The sequence below is a fragment of the Amyelois transitella genome, chromosome 5 (genome assembly GCF_032362555.1).
Source record: "Amyelois transitella isolate CPQ chromosome 5, ilAmyTran1.1, whole genome shotgun sequence".
In the NCBI taxonomy this organism is placed as follows: Eukaryota; Metazoa; Arthropoda; class Insecta; order Lepidoptera; family Pyralidae; genus Amyelois; species Amyelois transitella.
The window spans coordinates 4,903,066-4,917,604 of NC_083508.1; the positions used below are offsets into that span (position 1 = coordinate 4,903,066).

The 14,539-nt window shown below is 34.3% G+C and overlaps 2 protein-coding genes across 2 annotated transcripts; both read left to right on the plus strand.

Annotated features, from left to right (window-relative positions):
- The first annotated feature begins 5,463 nt into the window (after positions 1 to 5,463).
- Positions 5,464 to 13,295, plus strand: LOC132904438 (uncharacterized). The gene is made up of 3 exons (XM_060954837.1): positions 5,464 to 5,565; positions 10,075 to 10,748; positions 12,569 to 13,295. The coding sequence occupies exons 1-2, from the start codon at positions 5,464 to 5,466 to the stop codon at positions 10,741 to 10,743; spliced, it is 771 nt and encodes a 256-aa protein (XP_060810820.1). The 3' UTR covers positions 10,744 to 10,748; positions 12,569 to 13,295.
- LOC106139038 (uncharacterized) lies at positions 11,088 to 14,539 on the plus strand. The gene is made up of 4 exons (XM_060954838.1): positions 11,088 to 12,359; positions 12,569 to 12,875; positions 13,226 to 13,468; positions 14,397 to 14,539. Exons 1-4 carry the CDS (start codon positions 11,088 to 11,090, stop codon positions 14,537 to 14,539), a joined length of 1,965 nt encoding a protein of 654 aa, XP_060810821.1.

The following is a 14,539-nucleotide window of genomic DNA, read 5'->3' on the forward strand; positions in this document are numbered from 1 at the left end:
CAAACTATTGCTAGGATCACATCGGCTTTACTAGAAACGGTCGAACGCACAAAGCGATAAGAAATTTTATGTGCAAACTGGCTTGTATTAGTATAGAACGTTTATCTCCAGTTATTGTTATTGTAAACTTATTGCATGTAACAAAATAACAAAGAACACATACAATAAGAAAATATTTAATAAATTGATATTATTCTCATCATTATTAGATCTTCTTTTGTTTTTCATTCTCTTGTCGCTGTCTGGAGAACACACTCAAAACTGCAGAGTACAAATCATGTGCGCTGTGAATCGAACCCTTGATCGAATTTTCTACCACTTGGACCTAGTACTGATCAGAAGTCTGGAATTAAAATGTTAGTCGCAACTTTTGCTGTGCCTTAAGTTCGTAATACATTATTGCTTTAGGGGAAACCTACTTATAACTATATTATACCACAGCTTAGTGTCACAGAGTATGACATAATGTGATGACAAATGTGGTGCACCTCCCCTCCCCCGCAGCCTTGGACGTGACCAGTGCATTAATCAAGAGAGGTTTTAATTAAATAAAGGGTTGCGTCGCTCTATTTAATTACAATTTTCATGACAATAACCATTAATCAAATAAACTTTTATACATTTATATGTGCCTAAATGAAATAAGGGGTTTTGAGTTAGGGACACATTAAAAAGTGAACAAATTGCCAAATATTCTCTACTATAACTTACAAAATTTTATCATTGTTAATTTATTGGTCTTCAAAGATGTATCTTTGAAATCTAACAAATTAAGTCCATCAATTTGAATAACAAAATCATCGAAGTGAACCATTTGACAAAACAAATACACTAATAAGATTTCATTGTCTTAGTTGGATTGGTCTCATTGTTGAGCGGCCCTGCAGCGAGGCGAGTGCCAAACCCAGTTGTTCTCAATCTTTAACGTTTCCACCCCCATTAAGAACTCCTAAGTTTGTTTCGCCCTTTCTGAATATTGAATTATTCCGGGTGATGCCGACGCCTCAGAAATTACAAGCACTCTCAATATACAGGTTGTATTTTTCACGCGCCATTATAATTGGCATGGAACAGCAATAAATTTAAATTTTCCACCATCACTGATATACTGTTGCAGTAAAATGTATAAATTCATAGTCCTAATTTGAATTTATTTTCGGCTTGCAGACATTTGTCAGATTTGAATATTTGGACATTATTGTTATTAAACAGTGGTTTGGCTTATATGTTTTTCATTAACAATTTATCTCTTTTGTTCATTCCGTGAAAACAATGAAAAATTTAAATGAAACAAATAAATAAATTAAAATAAAGTAATTACGATTCCTGGCGACCAACTAGGGGATATGACGTCATAACATATTTAGGGTACGAGAAAACAAGCACCAATTGTAAAATATCAAGGTGCAGTCATATCTTCAGCTTCATATCAGTAATTAAATTAAAAGGGCTCGTAAAAATCTTAGGTTCTGAAGGAACGAGTTAAATATTTGCATAATTTGCGAAATCTCGCCGGAGGTCAACTTCGCAAAGGGAATGTGTTATCTCTGTCGTTGGAGTAACTCTACAGAATCGTGGCACAACTTTATAATCTTGATTTAAACTTTCTGAAGCGCAAAGCAAACTAAAACTTCCCAAGTAAAAAGTTTTGCGAATAAATTTTTCAATAGTTCCCAATGAAAATGGAGTATTGTGAGAGTATTCTTAACTTTGAATCATCTTGATTATTTCATATTTTCTGTACAAGAAAAGAGTTAAACATGATGTTTCAAAGAAAAAATAAAATTTAAAGACATGCGAAAAGAAATGAAATTTAGATTAGTTAATTAAAAATATGTATCACCTATATAATTACTACTTTAAATATGCAAGTATAATAGCAACTTTTATTTGAACAAAAATGAAGCGTTTCCAAAATACATATGTGCTAATGTTGGAAACCTTTAGAACCAAGCAAAGGGCCGTATGTTTTCGTTCCATTGAAAATTCCATCGTTGTAAACAGAGCATGGCTGAATAGAGGCCCGTTTATTAATGATTTAAGTGAGTGGAGAGTGCCTGTAGCCCTCTTGTTAGCGCAGTCACCACTCCGGCAGATGTGTGACGAGGTAACCGCGTGCGCTCACTCGCAAACAATATGCATTCATAGCTCGCAAACTAATGACTCGTCCCGGCTATGTCGTTTGCCTCAACGATGCACGAAACCATTAATGTACTGCAAACATTTTTTTCTGTAAAATGGTGACAGTGTGCTGTACTTTGTTGAGGCATAACTTTGTACGGCTTGTAAAAAAAATTCATGACATACATCAAATCATAAGCCTTGTTCTTTTCCGAATACGTTAATCTTATATACACACATAATAATATGTATAAGTGATTTTTTATAATTATAATTTTTTATTATAACAAATTTAACTATGATTAGTTAGGTGAGCAAAACCAAATGCGGATTGAACGCTTATGAAGCTGCTGCAGAAATACTTACATCCATACATACATATAATTACGTCTATATCCCTTGCGGGGTAGACAGAGCCAACAGTCTTAAAAAAACTGATAGGTCACGCTCTGCTATTTGGCTTTAGGATAGAATTGAGATTCAAATAGTGACAGGTTGCTAGCCCATCGCCTAAAAGAAGAATCCCAAGTTTATAAGCCTACCTCTTAGTCGCCTGTTATGACATCCATGGAAGAGAGATGGAGTGGTCCTATTCTTTTTTCTATTGGTGCCAGGAACCACACGGCAGAAATACTTTTTAGACTTTATTTGTTAAAAAAAGGTTGAATCACACAATATTTTACAAAGAGCAATTACGTGCAGAATTGTGTGACTCGACTTCTTTGATCTGTATTTTTCTTTTATTGGAATACCTATACCAACCTGGGAATCTACATCGTAACTAACAAATATAAGATGAAGAAATAAAGAATATAAGGTAAAAGCTCCTAATACGGCGGTAGTCAAAATCGCTTCCAATTACGGTGGTATTTATATTTCTTAGTTTTATTCCTGTTCTATTCAGTGTAAGTACATCATAACGCAAATGTGTTATTCTAAATTTATTACGTCACGACTTAACTGACATTTGCAACTACAACACATTGGCAACACAACAAAATCAATCAGTTTGTGTCACGGCATCGACGGGACAGGTGTTTTCATACAAACGCGGAACAACAAAATTAAGTACACTAATATTTACAAAGGCAATTTTTCGTATTAATAAGCCGTTCAACTTTGTTTATGAATAACTTATAGGATTTTCCTACTTTTAAATTTTTAAATTAAATAGCTTGTTTCACGTTTGTAACTCAGTTTTTACCCAAAAAATAAGAAATAAAATACCGCCGTAATAGGATACGAATTTTATAGACTAATCCTAACTCGGTGGTATAACTCCGTAATAGGAAAAATACTGATAAAATTTAATTGTTTATAACTTTCAAATTATTAAGTTTTTGAATCAGTTACAAGTTCAATTGAAATAATTATTTATCTCATAAATTAATAACCATATTCTGAGGTATGTGTTCTCAATTAGAAATCTAGTTAAATAATAAAACTGTTGAGTACAAAATGTTAGTTTCTTAGGAGGGGTAAAAATTGAGAGGTGTGTTTTAATTTATCACAAATAATATCCTGTGTATAACTGTTACTTCAGTTTTACACATCTTAGCCACAAAATAGTTGTCGTTTGATTAAAAGTTTACACTCTTTTGTTAATCGGAATTTTGATGGGTCAGAATTAGGATTATTAAAAACACGAGTAGTTTTCCTAATACGGTGGTAGTTATTTCCAGGTAACTCTGTATTAGGTAATATGGTTTCCTATTATGGCTTTATTAATTAAACAGAAAATCACAAGATTTTAGGGTTTCGTAAATAAATAAAAAAATCGTCTTTTTTCTGATTCTTATTTTTTATAAATGTTTTTTTTTTTGTAAAATCAAAAACATTGAAAAAATTAAATATTTTAATATCAATTAATGCAATCTACGTAATTGTTCTTTTCATTTTTTCATAGCTCAATTCAGGCAGCAGTGGCAGCGGGCAGCATTGACGCAAGTTTTAAAAGAGTTTTAAACTTTATTTTCATTATTTTATAGACCAGTAATCGCTCGAAAAAATAAAACTGTTGGTGACTGATGCGGCGTCGGTTGCTGACGACAGCCAGCAGTTTTGAAGCGAAGCTAGTCTAGTAGCGAACGTTTAAAATTCTTCCGAAGCTGTAAATGCTCTTCGGGCTGCTGTCGACCACTGTAACTGCAGCCTGAATTGACCCTAAACTTTACTTGGGTATCTTATATTAAGTTCACTTACCATTACTAAAGTGATTATTTTTTAATATGTAAAACTTTTAGTTACAGTTTACTATCCTCTGCGGAGTGTTAGTTTTTGAAAGACTGATGTTATAAATATTTCATTATTGTTACTTTTTGTTCCTCTACGAAGTGTTGATTTTTGAAAGATTTTAGATGATTGTTATTGTTAGTCATTATTTCTTAGCCAAAGTAACTAATTGTAATAAAAAATAAAACTTAATTCCTAAATGAACCTGCATTTTTAATATTGTTAAATTCGTGAAAGCTGTACACACGCGTGTAGAAAACACTAAATAATAATATATACATATATATACTTTAAATAAATAATATACTTTAAATTCAAAGTCGTCTTTAATTTCATTAAAGTGAAATAATGTAATTAAATAGTCAATGAACGAAAAACTTACAATAAAGGTACTTACACATTTCTATTATTGTTATACATATTATTTTTACGAAACCTAAATTAATGTACTTTCTGACCCTCCGTATTAGGTTCCGTCTACCGCAGTAATAGGCTCTGACTAAAATCATACCTCCGTATTAGGGAAAATCGACCTGCCTTTTTAAATATTTTTTTTAAATAAGAAATCGCATGAAAGGATACTTAGACTCAACAGCAATACAAAATTTAAATTCCATTTTAGATAATAATTTTGTTTGGAACCTTTAAAAATACTTACTTATGCTTATTTTTGCTTCTTACTTTCAAATGTTGCGAAATACCTCCGTAATAGGTGCTTTTACCTTAATATGAGTACCTAGTAAAGACTGTTGTTTGATAACAAAGCAAACATAACATTATTAAACTTTCAGTCATTTCAGAACACGTTCGACGTAGATAAAAGTAATAATATTCCCGTTAATAACAATAGGTTTGTTTCGTATCTTCCCTTAATATCTTTTGACACGAAACTCTAAGAATTGTCACATTCATGTCGATGGCTATCGCCTGACCTCGGGTTGTTTATCGACATGTTCATCAAAAATGGACTTGTTCGCACTTCTGTTGTTAATAAAATGAAAAAGTACTTCAGCGCAATATTTACCTACCATAGAGGTGTTATGAGACGAAACTGATATACCGCCATATCACAGCCCAACCCAAGCTGCTGGGTTTAGATAGGTATTTGAAATGAGGCATATCAGTTCCATTGGGTCTAAACTAGGAAATTTCAGGAATGGAAATTATTTTTACGCAGCTAGAGCGCTCGCGTACTGTAGAATTATTATAATGGTAAGTCAACCTTCACCATGTAATTTTATAAGTACTTATACAATTTTCATATCCTAAGTAGAATGCCATAAAAACAGAATATGGTTTATGAGCTATGGTTATGGGTTATACGGTTTATGGACTACTTTTACCACGTTTTAAAGAATATTGCCATTTACCTTAATAATTATATATAAGTATTGCTTATTTATTCTCATAAGGTAAATAAACTTGGGATTCAAACTATATAATTTAATATAATATTATAATAATAAACCTATATAATTATGAAAGTATAGTGCAGTTGAGTATGAACGTGGCCTTTAAGGCTGTGCAAGAATCTGTCTTCCCTGTAAGGACGTGGTTGTGTCTGTTCTGTTTTTTGTAGCATTATGTTAAAGTACCTATATGGTCATTATATCCCAACTCACATTCATTACAAGTTCTCTTAAAATCCTTTTACTAAATTCATTGTGTACTCCGCTAGTTCACCTGAATTATAAAAGAGATAAACCTAGGTAGTCTAAAATACGACCGTATGACGTAACAGAGTGGCTGAATAGGGTCAAGGCCCTGAACTAAATTTATTGTAAGTAGTTGAAATGTCAAGGGATTGCAAGTTTCATATAACTTTGAGATTGAAATAAGATTCACGCTTCGTTTTTTGTCGATAACAGTTATTTAATCACGAAACGTATCGTTCATATCATTAGCTATTATTTTTTTTTTAATTTCCCCTTTAAAAATGCTGTTACAATTATGAAAGAATTGTAAACTGTATTATACCCAGTAAAAAGAGAATTCCTTGGAGATTGCATAAACTACGAGGGCTCAATTTAAATGCTTTCATGGAACAGATTATGATCTTCAATGTGAGTGGAACGTGAGTGAAACCAACTAAAGCGGGCCTCATAAAAGACGCAAAATTATAAACCGTTATTCAGAACGTAAGCGGATGCAGAGAGATTTTATCTGGCAGGTAACCTTACAAAATCTCTTAAAAAATGAAGTCTTCCGAATAGTTCATTGTTAAAGTTAACCACTGAAAAAATAGTACTTGAAGACTTCATAAACAATGAAAAATGAATATGAAACGAAGATTTTTTATTTCTGATTCGATAATAATTTAATTTCTGACCATGAGCTTATGGTTCAGAAATTAAATAAATGTATAATAAAATATTTAATAAAAAAAATATTCGTGTATTTTATCCTAGGATGTTGAATTTTTATCTCAAATCGATTTTACTTTTAACCATCCAAATTACGATCTCAGTTTGGTCTAAAGGTCCGAATGGTAGAGAATGCCTTATGGCATTAAGTCCAGTAAGTAAGTATATTATTTAAGGTGCAATAAAGTTTAAATAAATAAATAAAATAAAAAAAAGGTTTTGATCGATTTTAAAATTCCATTCGGCCTTCCTCCAACGTGTTGTTAGATTTGTGCAGCTGCGTGCTAGGAAATTGTCGTGAATTCTTTATAGTAAAGTTGATTTACTGCCTGTTCGCTACCGCATTTACTTCTATGAAAGTCTTTTTGACACATATTGGACTGTTTGCTGGCTATTTCCTGTTACAAACATAGGGATGTTTATAGCAAGCGTATTTTTGGCATACTATTTAGTTAACTTTTCTCCTTAGATCTCATTTTTGTTTTGTGTCGGGCAGATGAACCAATGACTTAATGCTCATGATTCACAAATTCAAATGAAATGTCTTTTATTTCAAAGCCATTATATAATATTTCAATTTAACTAAAACTAAATATTTCAAACCATAACATTTCACTTGCAAACTGATTAAGACTATGCCTTTGCCAGTCTGACTTAAGATATAAATGGGCACTTTGAGAATTAAGACTAACATTAAGATGTCTGCCGTCACATCGCCAATATTTGGATAAATGTTAACTATGATCCTTGAAGATTATTATTATCTTTACCATAGAGATACGCTTCCCCCCGGAAAGAACTGCAAAAACTGTTCCAGTTTGGCTTTAGAATGTCGTTAAACCAACGATGCACGCTCTATTCCGCAAAATTTGATTACGCCATCCCACACGGTTTTCAGTGGAAAAAAGATTCCTGGTCAAATGCATCCACGTTAATTTGTTCCCAAAGGCCCCAAATGAACTTGAAAAGACGACCAAGTTCGTGGTTTTGTGGCATATCGTATTTTGAATGGATGACAGAATTAAAGAAAGAACGTATTGCAAAAAATTAAATATAAAACCCACAGAACATTTCTCGTTAAAGTTGTTATTTTATGATTTCTCTTATGGACATTCCCAGAAGGGAAAGCCAATGAGAAAAACACAATTTAATAGCAATGTAGTTTAGTAGCGTTCTTGTTCACAAGATCGTTTTAATGCCGCGTCAAGCAGAAACTCTTCAGGGAATAAGCGTTTCAACCATTTTGGTGGCATTTCAATTTAATGGAAAAATAACACTGCGGCCTCAAATGTCTTTTCTATCGGTTTGTTTCAGAAGTTTTTTTTTTTAATAATAATATAACAAAAAGAGAGTACCCCATGCAGTAGGTTTCTATTTGTTATTGGATAAATTTAAGTAAAAACTAATTTAAATTATCTAAATTATCATGTTGGAATACATGTTATATCTCTTCAAAGCAAAGCAAAGAATATTGCATTAATTAGGCAATTACGATGCTTTTGTGAAATTGCTGACAAAGGTAATTGCTCTTTTAAGCGAAAAGCTTCGTTGCGGTAAATATCGTCCATTATACGTCCCCATTTGATCTTGTTTTTCAGTTCAAGCGAACGATCTACACATTGAGGCGAGATTCAAAATTCAATTTGTCCGTTTTCCCCGCTCTAGGCATAAAAACATAAGTCAGAATCGCTCGAGGCAGTAAAATTTCTCCAAAACGCTATTACAAACTGTAACATGAAAAAACGTATTCCATTTCCGAACCGCTGAAAGAAAAGCCGATTATACGTCTGGCGGCGTCACTTCTCTCGCTGTTGTCATCGAAAACCACTTAAGTGTGTACAATACTTACGTATACGTGTTTGCCTCGCCTGTTTGCGAATGTGGCACATAAGGGGAAGTACGGTACAGTATTCATATTGACGTATAATAAAAAGTAACATTTTTATACTTTAATTTACAAAATGCACCGGTCCCTTTGTATTGTATGAAGTTCTGTGAATGGAATATTGGGATGACTTTTTAGTGTATTGTATGCTCGTGGCATTGGCAACGGTATTAACAATTCATCTATGAAATGTTTCGGCTGTGGTCGGTCAGTCTATCAGTTACAACAGAATTTTTCTATTTATATGGAAGTATGTACAAAAGAAAAATTCAAAATAACCGCCTGCGGTACGTCTTTGAGTGTAAAACTTAACTGATTTTCGTTAACAGATCCATACTAAAGGCATATATATTTATTAGTTTACCAATTTATGTACACAGAAAACATATAAAAATGATAAACACAAGAAACAATAGTACACATATTGGTTCTGCTTATTTCGAAAGAAATCTGTTCCAGCATAGCACCCGAGTTAGGGGACATATATTTAATAAAAATGCGAAAGTCTGTCTGTGCCTCCGTCTATTTGTTTATGGCGCTATCTATACGCCACAATTGACAAAAACAAACAATAAAATCACGCGATGCTATCAGTCAAAAACAGCGAAACACCTTAATCGCGCAAGCAAAGATTTCATGATTGGAGCATAAGATCTTTCCTTTGAGGCGGTTCGAGCCCGAACCACCGCTCCCGTTACAAGTTCATTAAAGTGCTGAATAACAAAGATATTCACAAAAATTATTTATGACATGTTTTAGTTCGGAAACCCAAACGTATGATGTAAAAGACATTATTATCAAATTTGAGGGCAAATAATATTCACGTAAGGTATCGCCCTCCGCGATGATACACGGAAACACCTTACCTTAATAGAAGTAACACCCCGACAAACAATATATGTTAATGTAAACAACAATACATGTTTATGAAAACAACATCCTTTAAAATTTATGTTTACATTATAGCGTCGCGCCTACGCGGCGCTTTCCTAATGGTATCCTTTTGTTTCCATCTTTTTCGCCTCCAGTAGTTATTTTCTTATGAATAATATATATTTTTTCCTGAAAAGTTTTTTTTTAGGAAATATAATTAAATTCCGCTTTTCAACAAACTACTTAGAAATATTACTAAGGCAATCCAATTTGTACATGAAAAGTTTTCATCTACAGCTACGAATAAGAATATTAAATTCAATCAAATGTGACCTTTAGCAACTAGCAAAAATATTTTTTATTTTCATCTCGATTGCGTCTTACGTAGACGAATAAATCAATCTTTACATAAGTCTACGATTATATTTCTTCGCTTCATTCTTCAGATATATTTAATACTAGTAGTCCTTTTAGTCTACAAGATAGCTCACGCACGATTTTTAAGAGACAATCGATGTTTAAATCGATAAGTCAAATGAAATCGATTGATTCAACCACTCATCGTTCCTTGTTCCAACCGTCATTCTTTTTTCGTGCGAGATAGCTTACACACGCATACCCTACTCGGAAAAAATAAAATTATTGCAAGCGCCAAAATTGAATCGTGAGGTATCGGCCGCTATAGCTGAGGCAGCCAGGCAACGGGACAAGAAGAAGGAGACTGCGCAGCAGCAATTAGGGATTGGCATATCGGCTATTAATAAGGCTTTGACATCGATGCTAACCTCGGATAATAAAGTAGAAGCCATTAAAATATTAAGCGATGGATGCCGAATACTTACTGACCTTCACTTTCAAGAGACGCAGGCGCGTATTAGTGTTATTAATTACTCTCTCGCGAAACCATTCCTTAATGTTGTCCAAGACAGCGAAAGAGATGACACGTTGTACGGGAATAAGTTGGGTGAAAAAATAAAGGCCTCAAAAACTATTGAAAAACAAGGCCTTTCTATCAAAAAATTTGTAAAGACTTCTAAAAGTACGTCTAATACAGAACACCCAACACCAGTTCTGCGCTCGCATTACCAGACCAAACAAACTGGCTCATACCAGGGAAACTGGACCGGGTCTTCGCGCTACCATCAGAACAGGGGGGGGCGCCGAGGACCAAGCAGGACGATTGCCCCTGTGACACGCCGGTTTCAAGCGCAACAATCGTCGAGCACAGCGGTCACGAGCAAATCGAAAACAACCGCAACTCGTCAGTGAACCAGGTACAACATGCTGGTAGAATTTCTTATTTTTATAACTGCTGGCTTAAAATAACATCAAATCCTGTAGTCTTAGACTGGATTCGTTTTGGATTTTCTATCCCTTTTGAGTCTCATGTTATACAGACACATGTTCCTTTATTGTCACGTACAGCCTCCGAAAATGCAGAGATGACTGTGGCTATAAATAAACTTATAGATCTCGGTGCGATTCGCTCTTGCGAACCTTGTGTTGGTGAGTTCATATCGCAAACATTCTTAGCCCCAAAACCAAATGGCGATAAACGTTTTATTTTAAATTTAAGAAAATTAAATACATTTGTTTCTAAACAACATTTTAAAATGGAGGACTTCCGGACGGCATCTAAACTTATACCACAAAATGGCTTCATGGCTACTATTGACCTTAAAGAAGCTTATTTTCTCGTTTCAATTTATGAGTCTGATAGAAAGTTTTTAAGATTTCTTCATCAGGACGAAAATGACCATATTAGTACATATGAATTCAATGCATTACCGTATGGTCTTTCGGTCGCTCCTAGAGTCTTTACTAAAATTATGAAAGAAGTAATGTCATATCTTCGTTCCCAGGGCTTTAAAAATGTATTTTATTTAGATGACGTTTTGTGCATCGGAGATGACTATAATGATTGTTATAATAACGTTAAAATAACACTAAAACTCTTAAAATGTCTGGGCTTTATTATAAATCACGAAAAAAGCTCATTAGAGCCTAAACAGTCATGCAAATTTCTCGGATTTATATATGATTCAGTTCATCAAACTTTGTCTTTACCTTCTGAAAAGCGATACAAGATTTTAGATTTGGTAACGAAATTCTCAAAAGCCCCGAAATGTACTATAAGAGAATTCGCTCAAATTATAGGAATTCTAGTAGCTGCTTGCCCCGCAGTTAAATACGGTTGGTTATACACAAAAATTTTAGAACGTCAAAAATTTCTAGCACTTAAGAAATGCGCAAATTACGAAGCAAAATTCAATTTTGATTCTGTAATCTTAGAAGACCTTAACTGGTGGAAGCTTAATGTTTTAACTTGTAATAATTCCCTAAAAATAGCAGACTTTGATTTGGAAATATTCACAGATGCATCTCGTACTGGCTGGGGTGCAGTATGCAATAAAAGTAGAACAAACGGGGCTTGGAGGTCCGATGAACTCGAATCGCATATAAACTATTTAGAATTATTAGCAGTTTTTCTAGGTCTCAAATATTTTGCAAGTAAAAAATCTAATTGTTCAATTTTATTACGTATTGATAACACGACAGCGATCAGCTACGTTAATCGTATGGGTGGTATACAATTCCCCCACTTGAACAATCTGGCTAGACAAATATGGCAATGGTCCGAGGAAAGAAATATTTGGTTGTTTGCATCTTACATTAATACAAAGGATAATTTCGAAGCAGATGAAGAGTCTCGTAAACTCAATCCAGATACGGAATGCCAATTATCCGATTTGGCTTTTGAAAAGATTACTAATCGCTTAGGATATCCAGCAATAGATCTTTTTGCTTCTCGGGCCAATGCTAAATGCCACAACTACATTTCGTGGAGAAAAGATCCTGACGCCTTTTCTATTGATGCTTTTACAGTAAAATGGAATAAATATTTTTTTTATGCCTTTCCACCATTTTCACTTATTCTTAAGTGTCTTCAAAAAATAATACAAGAAAATGCTACCGGAATACTAGTATTCCCCTTTTGGCCATCTCAGCCATGGTATCCTCAATTAATGAGAATGACCACCTCCGATATAGTTTGGTTAAATCCTAATGTTCATCGTATAAAGTCGTGTTACAGAAATCACCTTACCCTGGGTGCCGCGATTCTCTCAGGCAAGCGTTCTCCTCGCGGGGTGCTCCAGACTCGACCCTAGATCTCATGTTAGCATCATTGGCCAAGAATACTATGCGACAATATAATGTTTCATTTAAGCTCTGGTGGCAATATTGCAATGACAATAGTCTAGATGTCTTTGATTGCTATGTGCCGACAGTTTTATCTTTCTTAAGTTCGCAGTATTATAAAGGAGCCTCATATGGATCCTTAAATAATCACAGATCAGCATTATCACTTTTACTAGGTAGTAATATTGGATCTGATGACCGTATTAAAAGACTCCTTAAAGGAGCATTTAAATTAAGACCTAGCTTTCCTAAATACTCTAATACATGGGATCCGCAAGTAGTTCTAAGTTATATTTCCGAATGGTATCCCAATAAAGAACTCAGCCGAGAAAAAATTACAAAAAAAAAAACTAGAGATCTTATTAGCTTTATGCACGGCACAGCGAGTTCAAACCATGTCTCTTATAAAGCTAGAAAATATTACCATTACTTCGACAGGAGTTAACATAGAAATCAAAGACATGTTGAAGACATCCGCTCCAGGCAGAGAACAACCATGTTTATTTCTACCTTTTTTTTCATGAAAATCCACGCATTTGTCCTGCCACAGTTCTTCAAGATTACATTCTCGTTACAAAACAAGACCGACCTGCTAATATACCTCATCTCTTAATAACTGTGAAGCGCCCGTACAAGAGCGCGACAGCACAGTCAATAAGTAGATGGATAAAGCAGACGCTAGCAGAAAGCGGCGTAGACGTGGCGACGTTCAGCGCGCACAGCACGCGACACGCAGCCACGCCCACAGCTGCCACTCGTGGGACCTCTATCGATACCATACGGAAAGCTGCCAGTGAGTTTTCGCTCAATTCTATCATCGACCAATATTAGATGATACTTTTGCTCATTCAATATTACAAGATTGAGATAATAACAGGGTTTGTGGTTATTATTGTTCTATTTATAAGTAAGAATGTATCCTTAATTAACGTACCTTGAGTACATATTAAAATGATTAGTAGAAGTTCCTTAACTGTTTTATTTAGTCGACTGCAAAACTTTTCTCTTAACATCTACTAGTATTAAATATATCTGAAGAATGAAGCGAAGAAATATAATATATGATCAAACGAACTTCACAAGTGAAGTTCGATCAATATTATATGATTCGCTTCATTCGAAGATATAAGGTCCCCCCTCACCCTTTCCCGAAAGCAAAGTTCTGCATCGTCTCTATCTCTAAAAGAATGACGGTTGGAACAAGGAACGATGAGTGGTTGAATCAATCGATTTCATTTGACTTATCGATTTAAACATCGATTGTCTCTTAAAAATCGTGCGTGAGCTATCTTGTAGACTAAAAGGACTACTAGTATTAAATATATCTTCGAATGAAGCGAATCATATAATATTGATCGAACTTCACTTGTGAAGTTCGTTTGATCATATACTATATTATGCCCGCAGCTCTGCCCACATATCGATAGAGATCATCGAGATCGATACCATTCCCGTTGAAATTTCGGGATATGCAGATGTTTTACTCGGTCCAACCGCTTGAACCGTCAAACCTTTTTTAAAGTCCATATATTGTTTTTGAATTAGATAGACATAGACACAGATATATACATAGAGTAACATATTGTTCCTTGCAGAGTAAACAGAGCCAACAGTCTCGAGAAGACTAAAAGGGTACGTTCAGCTGTATAAAAGAAGTAGGTACTTATAATATATTTAAGGGCTAATAAGAGCACACCATTAATTTTCATATTTGCCTTTAGTATCGACGTGGAGCCTCAAGCCGAATTTCGTGAGGGCCCAGTTTATGACTTCCGTATTTTATGGTAATAGGAATAAACCTCGCGGGTCGTGCTCCTTCGTGGTTTTATCTTCAACTAGTTTTACTATGTTACTTAGTTTTTAG

Coding starts and splice junctions, on each gene's coding strand:
- LOC132904438 (XM_060954837.1), top strand. CDS start 5,464: ATGAGGCATATCAGTTCCATTGGGTCTAAACTAGGAAATTTCAGGAAT. Junction 5,566..10,074: donor ACTGTAGAATTATTATAATG/GTAAGTCAACCT, acceptor TTTTCGTGCGAG/ATAGCTTACACACGCATACC.
- LOC106139038 (XM_060954838.1), top strand. CDS start 11,088: ATGGAGGACTTCCGGACGGCATCTAAACTTATACCACAAAATGGCTTC. Junction 12,876..13,225: donor TAATATTGGATCTGATGACC/GTATTAAAAGAC, acceptor GTCCTGCCACAG/TTCTTCAAGATTACATTCTC. Junction 13,469..14,396: donor TACCATACGGAAAGCTGCCA/GTGAGTTTTCGC, acceptor ATTTGCCTTTAG/TATCGACGTGGAGCCTCAAG.